The sequence below is a fragment of the Pseudophryne corroboree genome, chromosome 1 (assembly GCF_028390025.1).
Source record: "Pseudophryne corroboree isolate aPseCor3 chromosome 1, aPseCor3.hap2, whole genome shotgun sequence".
Classification (NCBI taxonomy): Eukaryota; Metazoa; Chordata; class Amphibia; order Anura; family Myobatrachidae; genus Pseudophryne; species Pseudophryne corroboree.
The window spans coordinates 1052579109-1052604071 of record NC_086444.1 but is presented as its reverse complement, the minus strand read 5'-3'; the positions used below and the strand labels follow the sequence as shown (position 1 = coordinate 1052604071).

The window sequence follows — 24963 nt, the reverse complement described above, 5'->3', positions numbered from 1 at the left end:
GCACAACTTCTTATATCTATCCCCCCCTCTAACTGATGGGGGGATCTGTTCAATAGCTTGTACTTTAATGTCCTTGAGAATCCCCTTAGGACACAATACAAAATGGCAAGGTAAACTATGTGTTCTATTGTCTTTAATAAGAAGCCTCCTATGTTCTAGAAATCGAACATTAAGTGTTCTTGTGGTACGGCCCACATATTGGACCCCGCAAGTATTAGGAGCAGATATTTATAAAGTGGACAAAACAAATGCGAACTGTTTATACACTCACACTACGGATGGACTTCCAGACCTATAAAACCATCTTATGAGCCTATACGTCCAATTAACACACAAGTGGAGCTTTCAACAATGAGCTTTTTATAATTACAAGTGCTGTATTACCATCTGAAGCACAGGTGGTTATATGGTTTTAGGGGAGTTGTTAACGTGTCCATCATTTGCTGCTACTGATAATTATTGATGCTTGCTATATTATATATGCTGTGTTATCAAATTACAGGATACCAGGTTTTATTCATTAACTAGTGATATATATATATATATTTTTAATAAATTGTGTAATACTTTCAATGACAGCGCTTCTTTGTGTTTTTCACCATTAAAACGCGGGAGTGTCTGGAGAAACGGGGGAGTGGCTGGGCGAACGCAGGGCGTGTTTGTGACGTCAAACCAGGAACGAAACGAGCTGAGCTGATCGCAGTGTAGGAGTAAGTCTCGAGCTACTCAGAAACTGCTAAGAATTATTTATTCGCAATTCTGCTAAGCTAAGATACACTCCCAGCGGGCGGCGGCCTAGCGTGTGCAATGCTGCTAAAAGCAGCTAGCGAGCGAACAACTCGGAATGAGGGCCCATATCTAGGTAGTTTACTAAAAACACCGACATATGACTGTCAGCATCCCAAAGGGAACCATAACTAATAGCTCCCACAAGGGGCCTTATTAAGGCTTAATTATCTTTAAGGTAGTTTGTATAAACACCAATATAGGACTGCCAGTATCCCTAAAAGGAACTATCAATTAAGCTCCCATTAGGAGCTTGATTAGAGATCTAATTATCCTTATATTTAAGGTTATGGTTTTCATACATAAACCTACTGATGACAAATAAGCCTGTCTTCTACATTTGTTACCCCTGATGAAGTCGATAAGACAAAACGCGTTGGGTTTGTCAGTCAGAAGTGCTCAACCTAGTTTGTGAAGATACTCCCTCTCGAGCTCGCACCTTGTAAGAGGTGAGGGAGTATCTAGAGTTAACATCATATAACAAACGTATTGGTTGTATTTTATTGACATTTTTTAAGATTCTTGTGAATATTACATGATGAAGTATATGCAAAATTCCATCTGTTCAAATGTATGCTATTAAAATAATTTTTTACTAATTGGCCTTGGGCCTCTTGTTTGGGAGACTATCTGGTGAGGGGTGTCTGTTACAGGTCCCCAGAAACAAACATTCTCCAGTATCCAACTCATGCCTATGAAAATAACGCTGGAAGAACCTGTGTAAATACACTTTATTTAGCGCACTTGGGAAATTGCTTTTTATCTTGTATGCTGTTGAGTAGGGAGGCCAATCCTGGGATCAGGATCGGTGGGATCCCGGGATTTGGGCCCAAAAATGTCGGGATTTGAATCCCGGGATTGGAGCATCCAATCCCGGGATTCACGGGATTACACTGCGCATGTGCGGGAGGGAGTGTGTGTAAGTAATACTACTTACAATTAGGCGGGCGGCAGCCATAGACGAACGCGGCGGCACTTCAAATGTGGCGCCGGCCGCCAGCCAATCAGAGCTGGCGGACCGGCAGCCAATCAGGGAAGCTGCCGCTGCAGCCAATCAGGAGCGACTGCTGCGGCCGCTTCCCTGATTGGCTGCTGGTCCACCAGCTTTGGTTGGCTGGCGGCCGGCGCTTCATTTGAAATGCAGCCGTGTTCAGTGTGTCCATGGCTGGCACCCACCTAATAGTAAGTGGTACTTACACCCACCCTCCCTCCCGCACCGCTACCAACCCTCCCCGCTACCTATTGTACACCCTCCCACCCAGCTACCAACACCCTCCCGCCCAGCTACCTACACCCTCCGCACCGCTACCTACACCCTCCCGCCCAGCTACCTACACCCTCCTGCACTGCTAACTACACCCTCCCTCCCTTCCCCGCCGCTAGCTACACCCTCCAGCGCTGCTCCCTACACCCTTCTTCACTGATCCCTACTGCAATCCCGGGATCTCAGGAATCCCGGGATTGATCGTTTTTCAATCCCGAATCCCGGGATTGAAAAAACGGCCCGGGATTTGCCTCCCTACTATTGAGGTCTTTCAACAGGGATCTCTCCCATTGTGCTGCTCCCAGTTTGGCGCAAAATAAAGATACTATTGTGTTTTTTTTATATATATATATATATATATATATATATATATGTACAAAAGAGATGTCCGGCACTCCAAAAACGTTCAAGTCAACTCGTCTGGGTGCCCTTCCTAAGGTAATGCAGAGTGAAGAAGAATGGATGGCACTCCAGCAAACGAATGAATACTCAGGAAACCAGGTTATAAGCCAACGTTTCGGAGCTGTGCTCCTTTATCAAGACTTTAGTCTTGATAAAGGAGCACAGCTCCGAAACGTTGGCTTATAACCTGGTTTCCTGAGTATTCATTTGTTTGCTGGAGTGCCATCCATTCTTCTTCACTCTATATATATATATATATATATATATTTATTCTGTAATTTAATGGAAGAAAAGGAGCGCTCCATAGTGCGTATCAGTTTTAAAATTGTAGTTTATTACAACAATCCGACACACATGAGGTAAGAACACGTACCACAAGCGGCGGTATAAACCACCATAAGTATAACAAGTGCAAGATCAATACCGGACCTCACCGTCTGTGAAAGGTGCTTCTCGGCTGCACAAAGATCCTCCTGCTAGGCTGATTTGGAAAGGGAGTGAGGATTCTTTTATGGACTTTTTTAGAGACATCTCTGTGAACGACTTCACTTTAACTTTTATATATAAAATACACAAGGTCGAAATTGAATATCTGGACATAGTTCTTACTATGGAAGGTACAAGGTAATAACTAACAACTATATTAAGCCTGTGGACAAAAACAGTTACCTTCATTTTAACAGTGAACATCTGGAAAAGTGGAAAACAAACATTCCGTTCTCACAATTCTGCAGATTGAAGAGAAATTGCACTAAAGATGAGGACTCTCAAACACAACTTAACACATATTCTGACAAATTTATTGAAAGAGGCTACCCTCAAAGAATAGTCAACACGGAGAGAGAAAAAACCTATCATACACAAAGAGAAGACTTGTTGAGTTATAAAGTCAGAGAGAAAGAGGATCATCAATTAAATTTCATTACAACCTTCAATGCTGGAGAGAAAATAATTGAGGGAGCAATAAAAAAGCACTGGCATATTCTTAAGATGGATAGGATCTTAAACCCCATCCTACCGGAGCGACCCAGAACCATTTACAGAAAAGCAAGGAATCTGAAAGACATCCTAGCACCCAGTTTTTTAATATCCACACCATCGGAATCCACCGACTCTTGGATCAAGTCAAAAGGATTTTACAAATGCACTCATTGCTATATCTGTAAGTTTGCGCACAAGGATGGAAAGAAGTTCACAACTTCAAATTCATCAAAAACATTTACCTTCAAAGACTTGAATAATTGTTCCGCAAACTATGCCGTTTATTGTCTGGAATGCACGTGCGGACTAAAATATATAGGCAAGACTAAGAGAACTCTCCGCCTCAGGATACAAGAACATGTAAGAGCTATCAGAAATAAGATGGATAACCACTCGGTTCCCAAACATTTCAACAAAGTCCATAGTTCAAACCCGGATCAAATGACATTTAAAGCCATCGAACATGTGGTACTAGGAACAAGAGGAGGAAACAGAGATAAAAAATTAGCACAAAGAGAAATGTTCTGGATCCAAACACTGGGGACCTTAATGCCTGAAGATCTTAACGAACACTATGAACTTACTCCCTTCCTCTGACCTTGCTTTCCCCTTCTCTCCCCGTTTTTTATTTATTTATTATAATGTTTTAGTATTTTAATATTTGGATAATTTAATATTAATTTCTTAATACGGAAATTTACTAATACCGACATTTTGACCTTGTTGCCCTTATTCCTATGTTTCCCTACACTGGTCCATTGGGTGTGCTCTATGTCTCAATACCGCATCATGTAGCTGTCATGTGCGGATAAAATATTGAGACACAGATACACCCCTAAGTCCTATTGTTTGTGTAATATTAATTGTTTATTAATTATTGATTGATTATTAATTCTTGAATATCAATTATTGAGTATTGACTATCAACTATCTGATCTTTTATTTACTGTACTAATTGCCTACATTCCTGTTTTAATCATATTTTATAAGTGAATATTAGTATCTATTACTCCTACTTATTGGACGGAGCGCAAATTATCTAGCATCTGTAAATATTGTAACTTAGTGACCTTTATTACTGAGGCACTTCTGGTTTTTTTTTTTATCCCTACTAAGGGCATCCCCTGCATTTGTAAAACACCTGATACCCTTAACCTTGTTGAGATTGGGAAACAATGCGCCTAACTCAATTAAGAGTAGTATTCAGTACACGGAGGACACGCATACGCAGCCGTAGGTACGGTTGTGTAGTTCAGTGTACCGTTCTCAGCATCTCGCGGCATTTGAGATTCCTGAGCAAGCGCGGCATGTCCATCCCGCGTCATGACTAGACACGTTCTCTTGCGCAGCCGCAATCGGGGGTTATGTAGTTCAGTGTACTCCCCGTCATCCGGCGTTACTTCCAAATTCCTGCGCATGCGCACCACATCAACCTCACGTCACGTTACGGACACGAATCCCCACGTGGCGGGCACAATACGGGGACAGTATATAAGGTGTTTAAGTGCACGGTAGGCCAATATTGACCCCTGAGGAAGTCCCACTACTGAGCAAAGGGACAAAACGCATTGGGCATTTACTGGGCACTTACTAGCTCTCCGCTCTATTCATGAGAAACTACAGATAAGCATTATGTCTTTTAATTAATTGTACGAGTCCGTCTATATGTTTTTACTTGTCTTTCTGTATTAAAACTTTTTTTTTATGATACTACACTATCAGAGCTTTTTATTCCCACATGGGAGCCCTGTTTTGATTTTTAAGGTACTTTACCACTGCTGATTGAACAAGGGCACCTTTCAACAGAGTGCAATGCAAATGTGAGTGCAACATATAAATATTACATTAATTTTGCTCACTTAAAGTTGGTGTTGCACCCCTATTAATTGGTAAATAAGCACATTACCTATATTGGGTCAGCACAGTTCCAATGGCTCAAGTAGCCTAATTAATTATCATATAAGCACTATAGCACTTTTTGCTGCACATAGTCACTTTGTGACGTTGCACGTATTAAGCACTTTATCACTTTCAAAGAGCAATAATTGAAACAGTTTTTTTGCATATTTGCACGTATAAACTTTACACCAATACTGGGACGAGTCTAAAAGGAGGAGGAGTACGAGGTTTCCTGATACAAAGACACCCTGTATAAGGCGATTGACCCCCTCATGTCCAGTACACACATTTGAATGATTATCTGAGGATAACACCACTGTATTCATTTGTCTATCACTGAAGGCGCAACTGATTTACCACTAGAACAATTTTGAAACTGGTCTATTTGGGAATTGGACTGCTTTGAAATCTGGTCACAACACCTAATTTTGGGAGTGTTATATATTTAGATATAATTTATTATGTTCCTGTATGCACTTTATGTATGTAATTGATACTGAGAAGTCTATACCTAACTTTTAATATTAAGCAATTGGTTACTTGGTATCTAGTGGTTAGCGCTGTTTGTACGTGAGTGCCGCTGACTGCTGTGTGTATGTATATATATATATATATATATATATAAGTCTAATGTAGAGTTGGAAATAAATTGGGCATATATTTCTCTAAATAATGAAACAAGTAAAAAAAAGTGCATTTGCAGAGTTGTACGTATCTTGAATGTACAGTAATTGCACCAAGGCACTTGCTTGGTTTCCTACTAGTAAATCACCAGTGCAGGCAGGCTTGGCACTATCTGCTCAGCAAGGTCTGCAAAGCAGGTAGGCACTGGATTGGAGAGGCACTCTCCCCGATCTGCGACCTTGCTGATGCTTACTGTCACACATAGGCAGCAAGGGTGCCAGCAGCGTGGACCTGCAGCCATTAGAACACCCCCACTCCAGTGTTTTAGCATCCTCCTGCCCAGGTACAGCGCTAGACAGTGCCTGTCACACTCAGGCAACAGAAATGCCAGCAGCACAGACCCACAGCCATTAACAACAACCCTACCCCCACACACACACACACACACACACACACACACACACACACACACACACCTCCCGGAGTTTAGCATCCCCCTGCTGGAGCTTACACCTGCAGCCAAGAGGAAGAGTTCCTGATCAGCGCTACTGGACCTTCATATCCCAGCTCTCCACAGCCCAGACACCCACCCACCAGGACCTGCTAGAGCAAGAGGCCATGTCTGCCCCTTCACCCAGCCCATGGCATCAACCCACACGCTTGTCCACTGTCTGCCCCACTGAACACCCACAAGAGGAAGCCCTTGACTCCTTGCAGACTCTGATAATTGGGGTGAGTGGTGGTGTGTATGTAGTTGACCTGTCCTTTGTCACTGAGCCCCATACACTCTAATACTGTACTTGAAGATGAGGGAGTCTGTCCTGTGACCCTGACCCCAGCACACTCTTATAATTGGGGATAGGGGCAGTGGCAGTTTTAAGTTGGGGATGGGAAGTCACAGAGATACAAGCAGCGGCACACACGCACACATATACATACTGTACATACATTGCTCTACCTGGTGCAGTGTATATAAGGGGCTACCTGGCGTAACATGCAAAAGGCGCTCCACAATGATGTATTGTGTATAATGGGCTCTACCTGGCGTGTATAAGGGGTAATACCATGTGGTGTAATGTGACTGACAGACACTACTGTGCAGTGTAATATGAGCTAGTACTGTTCTTTCTCCACGCCCCTATATTTATGCACCGCGTGTATATAAGGGGCTACCTGGCGTAACATGCAAAAGGCGCTCCACAATGATGTATTGTGTATAATGGGCTCTACCTGGCGTGTATAAGGGGTAATACCATGTGGTGTAATGTGACTGACAGACACTACTGTGCAGTGTAATGTGAGCTAGTACTGTTCTTTCTCCACGCCCCTATATTTATGCACCGCGTCTTAGGTGCGCACTGTCTCTGTTTTGTATAGGGGCACCAAAAGTAATGTTCACCCTGGTCACCACAAGGTCTAGAACTGACCCTGATGAGGGGGGTCTCTCCTGTGTCCCTGACCCCAGCACACTCTAATAATTATGGATGGAGACGCAAATTAGAATTTGCAGGGGGGCGCCGAACACCCTAGCACTGGCCCTGAGTGCAGGTCTACATGTGCAAGTCTGTGATTTCCAATCAGGCTTCTCACACTCACAGAGCAAGTCTTGCAAATATTGTGTGTGTTTTTTATTTTGTCAAGGATAATGGAAGCTGCAGGAACCAAGGAAGACACTCATATGGCATTAGTTGAGAAATGGAGTGGGATTTATTTTACTGTGATGAAATGTGTTTTTATACAGATGGATTAGGGCTCTGGATGCCAAGGTATGCTGGCACTTGTAGATACCCATGTGCATGTAACAGCATGCCCTGTCAGCTACAATACCGGTATATGCTACAGGCAGCAGCATGCCTATACACTTGAGGCATTACCAGAATGGTTGGAAACTGTACTCCATAACTTTTGACCAATAGCCCAGTACAGTTGTGAGAAGGGTCCTAGTGCTGTCAGCACAGGCTTGTTTTTTTCCTGGGGAGGGACACTTTTTTTTCTGTCGGCCTGATTTCCCAAGTGAATTCAGTTATGTGCTGAACAGGATGGGGTTGCAGGGAGACCCCATGTACTAGTGCTGGTAGCATTTTTTTACAGGGTTCCCTTACAATATTTTTCCTCTAAATATTTCTGCTACCAGACAAGACTTTGATCACTGAAACTGGTGACAATTTGTAGAGGAGGGACACACTTTAAAAAAAAAGAAATACTTAATAAACATAAAAAAAAGTGCCTGAAACATACCGGATTATGCTTAGCTACCACACATCACATCACTTATAAGTTGTCGAAAGTCTCTTACATTCTTCCCTAAGTCTAATTTAGTTGTATGTGCGCAAATGTTTTGGTGTAACATACATATTACTGTACTGCCTATTAGCACCAAAATCCATCTGATATAGGCCCTCATTCCGAGTTGTTCGCTCGCTAGCTGCTTTTAGCAGTATTGCACATGCTAGGCCCCCGCCCTCTGGGAGTGTATCTTAGCTTTGCAGAATGGCGCACGAAAGATTAGCAGAACTGCTACTAAATTATTCTTTGCAGTTTCTGAGTAGCTCCAGACCTACTCACAGATTGCGATCAGCTCAGTCTGTTTAGTTCCTGGTTTGACGTCACAAACACGCCCTGCGTTCGGCCAGCCACTCCCCCATTTCTCCAGACACTCCCGCGTTTTTCCCTGATACGCCTGCGTTTTTTAGCACACTCCCGGAAAACGCTCAGTTACCACCCAGAAACGCCCCTTTCCTGTCAATCATTCACCGATCAGCAGTGCAACTGAAAAGCGCCGCAGAATCCACAGCAAATCTACTAAGTTTTTAGTTAAATAATTAAGCGCATGCGCCCTGCGTGCCTTGCGCATGCACATTTTGCAACAAATCGCAGCATAGCGAAAATCGGCAACGAGCAAACAACTCGGAATGACCACCATAGTAATAACTAATTCATTTATTATGGTTATATTATATATTGTCACGAGTTACGACCATCTATTAGCATTACTTATTTGTCATTTCCATTTGTATAAACCGCAGATGTTGGGGTTTATATATGATTACATTTTATATAAAAATCCTACTTTTGCATATATTAATAATTTATGTCTGATTTAACATAATGTACACAGGAGCACTGTTTTTATGTACATTTTGTCTATCGTATCTATGTTTGGAGTGCAAATGTGTCCAACTTTAAAAGTGGCCCATTACAGCATGTAGAACCAAATGCATTCAGCAATAAAATAACCTGCATTTGCCTTCTCCCCTGCTTCTGTGTCCTTGTAATCATGTCCTTACATTATACTACAGGTCTCTCTCTGATGCTTTTATACACCTCAGATACTGAGCATTGTACCAGCACACAAAAGAAAAAAGGACTATTTATTTCAACTGAAATAAGGACACGGGCAGGGCTAAGTAGTGTTTTGTAGGATGATGTGATTTCCATATACATTGGGCAGCTGAGATTTCAACTACAAAGCTGATAACATTGTTATATTGAAATTAGAAGAAAATAAGTTAAACGTGCAAAAAACTAGGGGGATACATTCATTTCTATTTGCTAAAAGGTAATAGCTCCATGATGCAGCTTCTAATATTATTGCTCCCTGTCTACGATCATGAACTTTTGCTCCAAGTCCAATAAGTATTGTATGTCATTTTTATGGCTAGAATTTTATTATAATTGGAAAGAGGATAAGCTAGAATTATTTATAGTCTAATCAATATATAGTAAAGATCACAGTGTAGAAGCAGCACACTCCACAAAGCTGATTGCTAACAATTTAAATAAAGAAAATAAAGTTTTTGAAGAGTAGCAAATAGAACTATTTTTTTCCCATGGAAATTGGTAATTTATCAGAGAGGATAGAAGAGAAAACTAATCCTAGTTTGTCTGTGTTTGCCTGGTAGCGAAATCAACAGTATAAAAATGACTAAGGGCCTCATTCGGTTGTAAAATCACAAATCGGGGGATTATCGGCAGACTGCGCATGCGCTGTAAACACAATTTGATTGTAGGAAGTGACCGTTCATGGGTGTTAAGATGGCGTTTGTGGGGAGTGGTTTGAAAAATGTAGGTGGATCATTGACGTTTTCGTGGAGTGTATCTGATGTCAGTTGCAATGGATTGCGACTAAAAAGATGGCGCCGGTGCGACTGCATTCTCATTATTCTGAGTTGCCCTGGGCCAACAGCAATTGTTGATGGTACTCGATTTCTGCGTATGCATCGTAGTTATGCAACTGCATACGCATCAGTGGGCATCCTTTACCTTTCTGGGCTGCTCTTCACATGTGATTTTTAGCAGAAGCAGGACTGAGAAAATCGCAGTTTCTGTCTCAATAGCGATTCCAGCTGAATTAGGGGGGGTCATTCAGACCTGATCGCTCGCTAGCTAGTTTTTGCACTGCTGCGAGCAGATATTCGCCGCCTATAGGGGAGTGTATTTTAGCTTTGCAAGTGTGTGAACACATGTGCAGCTGAACAGTACAAAAAAGTTTTGTGCAGTTTCTGAGTAGCTCATAACTTACTCAGCCGCTGCGATCACTTCAGCCTGTTCTGGCCCGGAATTGACGTCAGACACCCGCCCTGCAAACGCTTGGACACACCTGCATTTTTCCATTTGACACCCAGAAACGCCTTCTCCCTGTCAATCTCCTTGCGATCGGCTGTGCGAATAGTTTCTTCGTACAATCCATCTCCCAGCAACAATCTGCTTTGTAGCCGTACAACGCGCCTGTGCATTGCGGTGCATACGCTTGCGCAGTTTGGACCTGATCGCAGCGCAGCAAAAAACCTAGCATGCGATCAGGTCTGAATGACCCCCTAGGTCCGTAGGACCTTACTCAGGCCTTCATTCCGAGTTGATCACATGGTAGCAGTTTTTTGTAGCCGTGTGATCAGATTGTCGCCGCTTATGGGGGAGTGTATTTTAGCATAGCAAGTATGCGATCGCTTGTGCAGGAGAGCAGAGCAAAAAGTTTTTGTGCAGTTTCTGAGCTCTGAACTTATTCAGCCACTGCAATCACTTCAGCCTGTTAGGTCCCGGAATTGACGTCAGACACCCGCCCTGCAAATGCCTGGACACGCCTGCAATTTCCACGGCACTCCCAGAAAACAGTCAGTTGCCACCCAGAAATGCCTTCTTGCTGTCAATCACTTTGCAATCGCCGCTGCAATCGTGTTCTTCATAAGGTCCCATGCTGCCCTGCGTTTCCCGTTGCCAGGCAGCGACACGCCTGTGCATTGCAGGCGTGGCGCATGCGCAGTTCAGACCTGATCGCACGACTGTGAATAACTGCAGCGTGCGATCGGGTCGGAATGACCCCCTCAGCAGCAGTTGTAGTTTTGCTAAAATAGCAAAACTGCAACTGCTATCACTCATAATTCAATTGCATTCGCATCGGTGAATAAGTGAACCCCACTGCCTCCGCAGCCTGGCCGTGAAGGCAGTTGGGCCGCGTGAGACATCACATGGCCACGCAAAAACAGCGCTGACCCACCCCCATTTTAGCCATCTCACTCCCGTAAAACTGCATCGCTGCCCTGCGAATGCCTCTGCCTGTCAATCAGGCATAGGCATTCGCATCAATGCAATGCGATAACATTGACTGGCCCGTGCAAGCGCAGATCAGAAGCTGAGAGTGGGCACTGGGAAAAATGGCAATATGCGATTGCATCGCTGATGTGTCACATACTGTATTAGGCACTTATTCAGGTTTGTTAGCAAACCAAAAAAGCACAATAATGGGTAAAACCACGTTGCACTGCAGGTGGGGCAGGTGTAACATGTGCAGAGAGATTTAGATCTGGGTGGGGTGTGTTCATTGAAATGTAAATTGTAGTGTAAGAATAAAGCAGACAGTATTTACCAAGCACAGAAACAATACAACCCACACACACCCAAATCTAAGTCGCTCTGAACATGTTACATCTGCCCCACCTGCAGTGCAACATGCTTTTGCCCATTAGTCTCCTTTTGTGATTTGCTAACAAACCTGAATAAACCACTAAATCTGATTAAAATTCCCCTCAAATTTTCTATTTCAACAGTCTTCTCACCACCCCTAGGATTTAGTTAAACAGCTGAGACTCTTAGGAAGTTTTTTATTACTCTCTAACTTATCCAAAAATGCAATCACAATATAATCAGAATTACTGTACACCAAACAATTACTGTATCTGCATTAGTGTAGTGGTATAAAGAAAACAAGCCTTTCTGACATTTGAATTATTTAATAACACAAAGACAGTTCATTATTGTAAATAGACTTTTACAGAGCCAAAAGTCTCACTGTTTATTGGACAGCTATACAAATTCACATATAGAATATGAAGGCATAACCCTTTTAAGATAAAAAATAAAATAAAATGGAGAACTGGAATACTACACTTGTGCACTTTTTAACACAATCTCAGCCTATAGAAAGACGTAAAGATTTAGACAGATTCTCAATAACATATCAATAACACATTGATCATCAAAAACTGAACATTTTCCAAATTCCTTTATTCTATTTAAACTTTTTTATTTTTTGCCCAACCCCACACTCGCCTCCATCTTGGAGTAACTGAAAGAAGTTGGTATAATAATCTGTTTTATAACCAATTGGTCTGTATTCCAAGAACAGTTCTAGTGTTACTTAAAAATATACCAAGCTTAACTACCTACTGGGACACGGCAAGTACTGTATATAGCATTTGTTTAAATAAACATGTAGCATTTTCTGCAATTATACAGTACATAGGAAACATTAAATGCTTATATTGATTCACAGGGGGCATACCTCATCTCTATGTAGGTTCGTTATGAGTCCAGCATATGCCATTGGCACATGCTATTTTGCAGTTTTCAGAAGTTAGTTAAACACATGTCTTCACAAGCATGTATTATGGGAGGATTTGCTTTATTCAATCGTTCCCCATATACAGTATATGGAATCTTGGATTGAGCAACATATTTTATCCAATCATTTTGGGTCCTTTGAACTCTTGGGTTATAAGAAAGGGTTCTGTGCTCTTCTGTGATACCTGGACAACTCTGAGTAGATACTCAAAGCTCTATTTCCATTGTAAGGAAATCTTTACTTAATATTTAATAATAATTTCGCTTTATACACAAAAAACAGGATTCAGTTTGGAATGCGCCAGGTCATGTCAAGTCACATGGCTTTTTGCAAAGTGTTCCATATTGGAAAGAATATCTTTCAGTGAAGGTAAAAATAAACCTAAATATCAGGAGAACCTGACAAGTAAATTGCTTTTGTTTTTGTTTTTGTTTTTTTTTCTCTTCATCTTCCTTTTTCTTCTCTGTTGTTGCTGTATAGTCAATTAATCTCCTACCAAATATATTCCTCTCATTCCTGAAGAAGAGCATGCAGGTGCTTACAATAAATAACCAGTAATAATAATCCCAATATATTGTAAAATATTACCTGTGACTCTAAGTCTGTCAGCACCAATTGTTATTTCCTCCTCATCAGCTGCAAACAAGATTTTTCCGTCCTCATTTGACTTTACCTCAAATCTTTTACACTGTGCTTCCACAGCATCCGCACCTGCATTACAGAGAGAAGATAAATGCATTTAAAATAAATGCGTATCGTAGTGGATTTACTAATGAACCAACAAAGTGCTGACTTCATAGTTGTTGTGCACTTAGTAGGACATTGCTTAGACACAAATGAGAAGATCTAATTCAAAGCTCATTGCAGCACTTTTATAAAACCTAATAATGAGTTCAAGTGCCAGGATAGTAGGGCAAGAACTGCTGTTGGCTACTTTTTGCATATTTTAGTGCTAAATATATGCATTCACACCCTTTATGCCCATGGCATTTGTTGCTTGAGACATGTAACAATACATTTAATAAAAATATGAATAATCAAGGACATATGAATATTTAAATGTATAAAAAAAACATCTTTATTATTATAATGAAATTTACAAGAAAAAAACTCCAAGCAAACAACAAACTACAGGATCCGTTAGGCCATTAAAATTCTCAGCTGTATCTAGATAAAACAAACAAGCAATGTGGAGATAAAGTGGTGTTTTTGCATGCAGTTACAAAGCAGGTAATTGAGAAGGAACATACAGTAGCGTGAGTGATGTTATGTGTCTCAGTTAATTGCCATATCTATACAGTAGACTTTAAATAATAGCTGTGACAAGAAATTGTTGTTTATAGTACACTTTCTCGTAGTAGTTTACTAAACAATATTTATTAGGAATAACTCATTGATCATGTAATTGCTGAAATCATAAAACATATATGAGCATATTTATTAGTTATTACTCACTTCCAAGGACTGGGGATCCGTTAGCAGCCTGTCCTTCTTAACGTAGATAAAGTGATAGCTACTGTATGTGTTCACTTTACTGCTGGGTTTGGTACCTGTGTCTGCTGTGATTCCCATACATACATACATACATACATACATACATACATACATACATACACACATACTGGGGGTTCTTAGTATGTGCGGGTAGCAAATGATGGGGTAGATGTATTAACCTTGAGAAGGCATAAGGAAGTGATAAACCAGTGATAAATGCAAGGTGATAAACACACCAGCCAATCAACTCCTAACTGTTAATTTACATATTGGAGCTGATTGGCTGGTGCATTATCACCTTGCATTTATCACTGGTTTATCACTTCCTTATGCCTTCTCCAGGTTAATACATCTGCCCCAATGGGCCTAAGTCAAACCTGATCGCTGCTGTGCTTTTTTGCAGAGGTCTGTGATCAGATAGCCACCGCCCATAGAGAGTGACCCCCCCCCCCCCCTTTGCAAGTGTGCGAATGCATGTGTACGGTGTGCGAAAACTTCGCCAGACAGCGTACATCTGCAAATCTGTTTGCAACTCACTCATCATTGAATGATTTTTCCATACTGTGCAAACCTGAAAACGCTTGGGCATGCCTGTATTTTTCCTGACACTTCCAGAAAATAGGCAATTACCACCCCCAAATGGCCGATTCCTAACAATCACCTTGAGTATGCCTAGCAATCAAAATTTTCACACCATTCTATCGCTGTTTGGTGTCGTGTCCGTGCATTGCGGTGCATACCCATGCGCAGTTATTCGATAATCGACCGCTGTGTGATCTCGCACAACAGCGATCAGGTCTGAATCGGGTCCAATGTTTTAGAAATACTATATGCAGGGCCGGATCTAGACCTTGTGGCGCCCAGGGTGAAAGTTTCCTGTGCCCCCCCTCCTGGTAAAATAGAGCTGGTGCACACCGAAGGATCGTGCACCCAAAAATGGGGGCGTGGCCACAGATATCCCCCTGTACTTGTGCCCCCCTGTAGCTGTGCCCCCAGTAGTTGTGCCCCCAGTATCCGTGCCCCTGTAGCTTTGCCCCCTGTAGCTGTGCCCCCAGTAGATGTGCCCCCCTTTAGCTGTGCCCCCTGTAGCTGTGCCCCCCAGTAGATTTGCCCCTTGTAGCTGTGCCCCCAGTAGCTGTGCCCCCTGTAGCAGTGCCCCCAGTAGATTTGCCCCCAGTAGTTGTACCCTTTTTCAAGTGGTGCTTTTTAAGTCAAGCAATATTCATACAGTTATTGACATTATGTGTATATAAGTGTATATTGTGATGAGAGAGACACCAGGCGGTCTGAAGTAGAATGACAGACCAGTCGAAAGGAGCCTCGCAAAAAGGAAATGAGATCCGTTTCATATTTTGCGACGACCCATAAAATGCCTACAGCAGACTTTAGAAAAACCCCAGGGAGACAGCAGGAACTATTTTAGCTCCTGTAGTTTGGTTTTATAGAAAACAAGTAAGGCTCCCTGGCGATGGATGGGAGAAGAGTCAGTCCAGGTCTTGTGGGTTCTGGTGCCAGGATAGCTGTGTAATTGTGTACCTGTAGGATACCTAGAAAGGGCTGAAGCTTTCACAGGTGCAGGACCTCTGATGCTGACTAGCAGCCAGAAGCTAGGACCTGTAAGGGGGCTAGTGTGTCTGGAAGACTGCATATGTCTGAAGGGAGTTCAGTATCAGTGGTTCCTGTCAGGATGCATTTCCACTGTACTGTGAATGTTTATTTGTAGTGCTGTTAGCAAAAAGCTTTACACTGCTGGATTCACTGTTGTATAGACTGTATGCTATGTCAATAACCACCTGACAGCTGTGTGATGTTAAACAGCCAGGGAGATTGTTGTTACCCCAAGTTGTGGTGTGAACAACTTGGTTTTGTTTTATGTATTAAAGAACCTGTGGTTTAGTAAAACTGTTTTGTTTTCACTATATACCTTGGTGTCAGTATTGTTATTTTATAACAATCCCAACAATACTGTTACAATATATATATATATACACATACACTTATACACAAGCAACAGAGCAAACAATCACGTGGCAAATCATGTAATTTCTTTAAAAAAAAAAGTGGTATCTTTTAAGAACGTGTCTTCCGAGGAAAAGCAAAGGTTGTATAATACTATCCAACAGTTGCACAACTGGATGGTATAAAGAATCCCTAGCAGACACTATAGGTCTGCCTAATGGTTTAGAACAATTTTTGTTCCTAGATATCACATTCTCAATTCAAAATGATGTTATTATATCTACGAACTATATAAAACCAGTGGGCTCTGGTAATTATTTACATTTTTCCAGTGGTCATCACAGACCATGGGTAAATAATATCCCAAAAATCTAATTATACGACTTTGACGCAATTGTACAGTTGACTCTGAATTTTTGTTTCAAGTTCCTGATATGCTTAAAAAGTTTGAATTAAGAGGCTATCCAGATCATTTGTTGAAGGAAGCATGGGTTTATGCCTAGAGTTACTCTTTTGGAATCTCTACATACAGAACCAGTTGTAAATAATGAGCTGAACAAAGCTAAATCTAAAAATAATAATAAACATGGGAAAAGTGTTACTAACGACATGTGTAGTGCTAAAAACTTTAAAGATTCGGTAACATTTATTTCAAAATTCAATAACAAATCCACTGCTATCAAGAGAATTATTCAGACCAATTTTGAACTTGTTAAGCAAGATCCAGTTCTAAACAAATGTTTAGCAGAAAAACCACTGGTGATATTTAGAAGAAATACAAACCTTAAAGACATGATAGCACCAGGTTATCTTAAACCTTTAGAAACTGAAATCAAGCCACGGGTCAACTCGTGTCGAAATTCCCATGTCTCCGACCCTGGTAGATTTCAGGGTCAAAGTCCCGGGAATTTCAACCCGGGTCGACTCTTTCACACAGAAAAAGGACCCGGTGTTTGATGAAATTACTGGGTGGAACTGCTTCACTGGGGGTTGTTAATAGCAATGTGTGCACAGGTACTAGGTGAAGCTCGTTTAAATTTATATTTAAATTGCGGAATATATTAGTGTCTGATAATTGTCTTTTACATACAGGTTTTACTAATTTATTTTATAAAGTGTTGCTTTACTAAATGTTGCTTTTACTAATCACTGTGAGACATGTATACATTTACATAGAAAAACACTGCTATATTAGACAGATGAAATGTTCTCTAGTGATTATGTGTGGCTAATTAAGTAATATGTTCACCTGAATTTAATTTGATCTGCTATTTGGGTATAAATATCGAGCGGGAGGAGGGAGTGACATGTCTTGAGAAAGTCTCCAGGTTGTTGGGAGACGAACCGCTTGATGCTTACTACTTCTGTCTGCTTCTCCCGCTGTCGGATTCGCCGCTCTCTGCTCTCCAGCTTTATTAACGCTGCATAGACGTGGACTTCCCCTGATGGATCTCCAGCTTCTCAGTGTGGAGCAGCGTCCACTGGCTATACGGCGGTGGACGGCGTTACCTGTTATATCCAGCTCTGCACTCTACCCGGATAAATCACGAAAAGTGCAAACACACAGAGAGTGCAGCCAGCATTCAGCTTTTAAAAACGGCACAGCGTATCTTTTTCCAATAGGATATCACCACAAGTGCATTTTGCAAAGGACCCTGGATTGCTACAACACAGGAACCAGCACAGTGGTAAATATCTATGCATTTCTGTGACTGCATGCCACTTTTAACCCACTTACCACCAAATGCATGTACTTTTGAGAGCTTAAGAAATAGTGGAATTCATTGTACTAACCTCACTGGGACGCCAGTGAGAGAGTAATCAATTGTCTTGAGAGAGACTGTTATTTTAATGTCTATCAATTTATACTAATAAGCACTTGATAACACATGTGCTGCAGCACTATACCCAATAGCAGTTGCCTATATGAGATACTAATGTACTTAAAGTTTGCAAACTTAAAGCTTGTTTACTATTTATATGTGTGATATTGTTGTTTGTGAATCTATTCATATATAAACTCATTGTTATATTATTGAGCTTCACTGAGTCTATTTCATTCATGGGAGACAACACAATTTGATATTTATATATTTTTTAATTGCCCTTCTCTGAGCACAGTGATTTTTTCCCCCCTATATTACATATTACATGATTTGCCACCTGATTGTTTGCTCTGTTGCTTGGATGTCTCTAGTTTGTATACCTCTATCCCTCATGAGGGGGGATTATTGCTATGAGCAAGTTCCTTGATATGTACCTACCTGTTGATGTATTTGAACATGAGTTGTTCCTGACTCTATTGGAACTAATTTTGAATCGGAATTATTTATATATATATTTTTTCTCGTATAGCTGCAAGGGTGCGCAATGGGATCATCGGTAGCACCCTCATATTCTAATGTACAGTATCTATGTTTGAGCAGGAGAGGAGGATTTATTTTAGGATTCCTATGTATCTGGTAACATCTTGATATATACCAGATACATAGACGATATCTTTCTGATATGGACAGGGGGCGAGGATCAGTTTAGAGTATTGATGGATGAAATTGATAAAGTCAATTTTCCAATAAAGCTGACCTTTACATGTAGTTATGTTGAAGCTAATTTTTTGGATGTAAATGTGTTATTGAAGGATGATCACATTCAGACTGAGGTATTTAATAAACTTACAGACGGAATACATTCTTGATGGCATCGACCCATCATCCGGAAGCATTAAAAAAGGGCTTGCCCCTGTCACAAATTATGTGGGTGGCACACATTGTTAGTGACCGTTTGAAAATCCCGGTTGAATTGGACCTTCTTTTCAATAAATTCAGAATGAGAGGGTATGATATGTCTACACTACGAGCTCAGAAGTTTAAAGTACTGAAAATGTCTAGACAACAGTTATTGGAGCCTTCTAGGAAAAATGTAGCTAATAACGTCCCATGGGCCAGTAATTTCTCCACCTCAAGCCCTATTATTTGTAGAGCCACTAAGGCATTGTGGCCGATTGTGTCTACAGATCCTGATTAACCAGTATTTAAGGGATCTAGACCTATTGCAGCATTTAGGAGAGGCAGAAATCTGAGGGATTGCTTGGTCCGTACTGATATCACTGGAGTTGGTGTAGGAAGGGTGCCAAATATCTATACTAAGGCACCGGGCTGCTATAAGTGCAGTGGGTGTGCTACTTGTAGCTTCACCACTGCCTGTAAGTAGTTTAAGCACCCTCATGTGGATAAAGTATATGACATTCATTTTGTTTTGACTTGTAGCTCCTCTTTTGTTGTGTATATAATAGTTTGTCCCTGTGGACTTTACTAAGTGGGACAAACTATTTGGAAATTTAGCGAATGGATGGCTGCCCACCGCTCGGCTATTAATTTATGTACTAAAGGTAGAGACATTGACCAACCTGTGGCCAAGCATTTAAACAGGCTAGCCACAGGCCAGAATCCCTATTATACTTTTGTATTGATCATGTACTGCAATCATGTGGGGGTTATCGTGCCAAAGTGTTGCTTGTGAAGGAAGTGAATTGGATCATTAGGCTTAATACCATCTTCCCTAATGGGTTAAATGACAAGATAAATTGGAATACCTCCTTATTGGAGGTAGTTTAAGTATATTTTCTGCTATAACTGGATCTGTGGATTCTCTCATGCCTTTTGATGGAGAGGTTTAATATTCTGCTTAATTTTTGGGATAGGTGTAAGCTAATATTTTTTATAAGATGTGATGCCTATTTCTTCATGTTTTATGAATGTATTATCTTAAATGTTCATGTGTGTTGTTTAATGTATTTTCCAACTGTATACGTATTATATGTATTAAATGTATGTACTTTGTCTCCACAGAACTGTAAGTGTCAGCGCCGGTGATGGGAGCCGTTACACACTGGAACGCATTGGTACAGCTCGGTGGTACGCATGTGTAACTTCTAAGTGATGACGGTGACGTCACCGGAAGTGTGCCATGATTCTCATCATGGGACGCTTGGATGTTGTTTGTTGATGACCTGCTTGTTGAAAATCCAAGCTGAAGCTCTGCAAACCATTAACTGTTGATTGAAATACAGGCGGTATATTTGGTCTAAGTATCCAATGCTCTGAGTGCCGTTTTTTATGATGAAGTTTATGCATGCTTGAACAGGCGGTATCCGGACTCTGGATAGACACCACTTAGGACGACACCCATTAGTTTGACACCCATTGGTCGACAGGGACTAGGTCGACACTATAAATAGGTCAACATGACCGTTATGTCGACATGAACAAGGACGACATGCAAAAATGTCGACATGAGTTTTTCCAATTTTTTCTTTTTTTTTACTTTTTCATACTTTACAATCCACGTGGACTACGATTGGGAACAGTAACCTTGCCTGAAGCATGGCAAGTGAAGCGAGCCATGAAAGGGAACACGGTGCACTAATTGGGGTTCCCGGTCACTTTACAAAGAAAACGACACAAAGAAAAAACATTGAAAAACGTATGTTGACCTTTTTCACGTTGACCTTGTTCATGTCGACCTAATGGCTGCGTCAAACTATTGCTAGTGTCGACCTAGCCATTGTCGACCAATGGGTGTTGACCTAATGGGTGTCGACCAAAGTGGTGTCAATCCAGAGTCCGGATACCACCTGTTCGACCAATAGGTGTCGACCTAATGGGTGTCGACCTAGACACTGTCGACCCTGAGTCCCATACCCGAACAGGCATCGGGGCTGGATGAAATAGTTACGCTTGAGTGTCGGCTGATACTGAAATATATATATACAGTATATATATATATATATATATATAAATATATATATACACACACACACACACACACACACACACACACACACACACACACACACACACACACAGTATATACACATATATAAATTTATTTTTATAATAGAGATGTGTGCAAGACCATTTTTGCTGGGTTATTTTTAATTTTAGGTTCTAATGCGTTATCTGGTTTTGGTTTTGCTTAATCGCTGTGACTGGTTTTTGTTTTGTATTTTTTTTTCTACAAAACAAGCTAGAAATACAAAATTTGTGCCACCCTTTTTGTACCTACACTATTATTAATCTCATTACATTCATTTCCAGTCATTACAAGTAAATTTTGACCACCTCATAGCTCACAATAATGTTTTCATCCAGTTTAGGCCAAAGGCTGCAGTGGGCTGGCTGGTTACTAAGCAACAGAGCTGCAAAACAAACACACAGCAGTTTATAGCACATCTACAGTATGAAACACTGCCACACAACACTGGCAGAAATGAAAAGTGGTGCAAGATGGAATTGTCCTTGGGCCATTCCGCACACCCTTATGTTGGATATCAAATAGGACATGCACAGTTTAACTAACAAAGCACTTCAGCAACAGGGACTGAAAGGTTTGTGGCTGAAGTGCCCCCCCAATTTTTTTTTTTTAAAGGATTACCCCCAATCACTAATGAGTTAATTACATTATAATCTCGCAAAATAAATTTCATGAATTTGCAGTAAATTATGTAACATAGAAGAAGTGCCTAGATGGCTAACGCCCCACCCGCCCGCACCGCCCCACCTACCCCAAACATAAATCAACTCACCAAACTGCTGGGGTGGGTGGGAGAAGATCTTTCTTCAGCTGCCATGACTGCAGGGGTAGCTGGGAGGAGGTGGCGGGTGAAGGCTGCCTTACCAGCTGCCTCAGCGGCGGGTGACTGAGCTGATTGACCTCGCAGTCAGAGGTCACGCTGCACCGGGGGAGCCAGGAGGAGGGAGCTATGCAGCATTGGAGAAGGGAGCTGGGCAGCGTTGATCATCCTCAGGATGCTCAACGCTGCCCGGCATTAAAGGGCTGTCTAATCCTGCAATCCCCGGGATTTGACCTTCCAATCCCGGGATTGAATCCCAGCCTATTTTTGGCCTAAATCCTGGGATCCCGCTGATCCCAATCCCTGGATTGGCCACCCTAAATACAATCAAATTATAAAACAATATTTTTTATTTTTACTTTTTAATTGGCTGCTTGGCTCACACTGTGTGGAGTCAAACCACTTTTATGCATGCGTACTCGGGTGCACAGTTTACTGGGCTTGGTAGAGTACACAGAACTGCACAAATAAATTATACAACAACATATTTTTTTTTTTTTTAAACTGGCAGCTTGGCTCACACTGTGTGGAGTCGCAGGGCTTCTATTAAGTGCACAAAGCTTGCTGGGGTGCAGCGTACTGGATTGCAGTGCACAGAACAGTACAAACTAATTATACAACTTTTTTACTTTTTTTAACGTTAACTTTTTTGCAACTGGCAAACAATACAGAGTCACACTTCTTATGTGAACGCAGTGGGTGGGGCTTGTGGAGTAACCACTTCTGGATGGACACAGCACAACCACTTGTAGATGGACACAGCATAGCCACTTGTGGATGGACACTGCACAGCAACTTGTAGTAGATGGACACGGCACTGCCACTTACAGTAGATGGACACTGCACAGCCACTTGGATGGACACAGCAGAGCAGAACGCACCACACAACATCATGCCTGGAGTGAAATGGCGCCAATTCACCTGCGCCATGTTCTTAGAATCCAGAACCCGCAAGAATCTACATAAAACCAATAACATACAGCACTTCCATAATCACAACATGCACAGAATAAATGTAGTCATGACTACACAACCTGATTCCAACGTTTCATGTTTGTAATGACATTTTTGACACTCCTTTGATAAAATCACCTGTTTTACCCATGACAGCAATGAGTGATAAATATGCAGCAGACAAGCAGAGTCACCCGGCGTTGCGTAGTCAGATTTGCAGTGTGTACCAGTTTTTAAATATTAGCAAGCTACTTGGTAAATAGACCAAAAATGCTATTTACAAAATATACAAGAGCTCTGATTAGAGAAATTAAATAAAAGTTTAACAAAATTTTATTTCAGTAAAAATAATTTTATTGCTACTATGATGTAATAATGAAATGTATTATTTTATATTTTTGTTTTTGCAATAATTAGTAATTGCAAAACAAAAAATCTATATATTTTTACAAGGCTTAGTGCTAATATTTATACTAATACTTATATTATACCTTATTTATAAACAAAGTTCAAAGTATAATTACAATTTACAGAACTTCTTTATACGCTGTACAATAATGCAAGTTGTTTTGAAAGGATAGTATACTGTACATAAAGATTTTGTTCTGTTCCTACTCTAAAGCATCCTACAGTACAAATAGCTGACCATGGGAGAAGCTGTCCTCTTGTAGTGAAGCCCAACAACTTTAAGTGTTTGTCCCAGGGATTTATTGATCGACAATACAAAACTTAATCTTACTGGAAATTGCAAATGTTTAAACTGAAACGGTCTTTCAGATGTTATTAGTGGTATTCTAGGAAAAAATGTGTCTTCTTTCTTGCCACAACCAATTATCCTTCTGTATGACATACCTACTGGTGCCACGCTCATAGAGCGTGGCTGCATTGCAGGCAGGGGTGTGCGGCGTGCCTAGGCACTCCCATTCACTTTGAATGGGCCACGTGCGTGTCTACGATGTACATGCGTCCTATTCATTCCCGGAAGTGTGCCTTGCCGGGCGCACCTAGGGGGTAATTCAGAGTTGATCGCAGCAGCAAATTTGCTAGCAGTTGGGCAAAACCATGTGCACTGGAGGTGTGGCAGATATCACATTTGCAGAGAGATTTAGATTTGGGTGGGTTATTTTGTTTCTGTGCAAGGTAAATACTGGCTGCTTTATTTTTACACTGCAATTTAGATTTCAGTTTGAACACACCCCACCCAAATCTAACTCTCTCTGCACATGTTATATCTGCCCCCCCCCCCCTGCAGTGCACATTGTTTTGCCCAACTGCTAACAAATTTGCTGCTGCGATCAACTCTGAATTACCCCCCTAGTCGCAGACGGAGCCACGATTAGTGTGGCTCCATCTGTATACAGATTTGATTTTAAAGTTATACTTTTACTTAAAAAGTGCAATTGTTGCAAGATTTGTTGCTTTGTCGTGGTTGGCGCTATGCCGTGTTGTTGAGAGATTTCCTTCCATCAGTCAAACAATTGTTTACAACCAAAAGGAGAATGAATTGACAGAATAGGAGAGGAGTGGGTTAAACCTCAGCTAGTCTGGGGGGCAGGACGGTAAGGCATTATGGGAATTTCTTGTTAGCCAATAGGAATGAACGTTGGGGGTAGGTGGAAAGGGTTTTTAAGCCTGGTAAAGGGGCTGGGTCAGCCTCTTCTGCTGTAATCGTGGTAGGGGTGAGTGCTCTTCACCCCCCCTTTTCTCCTGTGTTTTGTGCTGCTTGCCCCTTATTGCTGTGTTAATCACTCTGCCTGGCCTATATACTCTATATTGTGCCCACATTGCGTCCCCTCTCTGTGCTCATTACCTCCTGGTTACTTGGTTCAGGCCACCATGTCCCGTCCCCGCCGCTCCCCTGGTGCCCCTGCATGGTATTCTCCTGCTGCCCCCTCTTCATCTCGTGCCCCAGGCCTGAGCGCTGCACTCACGGCCGTGGCTCAGTCTCCGGACGCTGCTGCGGGTGCCCGTCCACGGGCGCACGTGGCGGCGCGTGCGTCTGCTCCCACGCTGGCTGTGCGTCCGCTCCCAACGCAGCGGTGGCTAGTGAGGGACAAGGCGCCGGGTGGCAGAGGACGCGATCGAACGGTCGGAGGGGGGAGCCAGCGGCGGCGACTCGGGGACGCGCGA

General features: G+C 41.8%; 1 protein-coding gene across 1 annotated transcript in view; it reads right to left on the bottom strand.

Annotated features, from left to right (window-relative positions):
* The window catches only part of SGCZ (sarcoglycan zeta), a 1577608-nt gene that overhangs the window by 114871 nt on the left and 1437774 nt on the right, over nucleotides 1-24963 (bottom strand). Inside the window, exon 7 of the mRNA XM_063920867.1 lies at nucleotides 13383-13505. Within this exon, the coding sequence (XP_063776937.1) occupies nucleotides 13383-13505 (123 nt within the window). The remainder of the gene's footprint in view (nucleotides 1-13382; nucleotides 13506-24963) is intronic.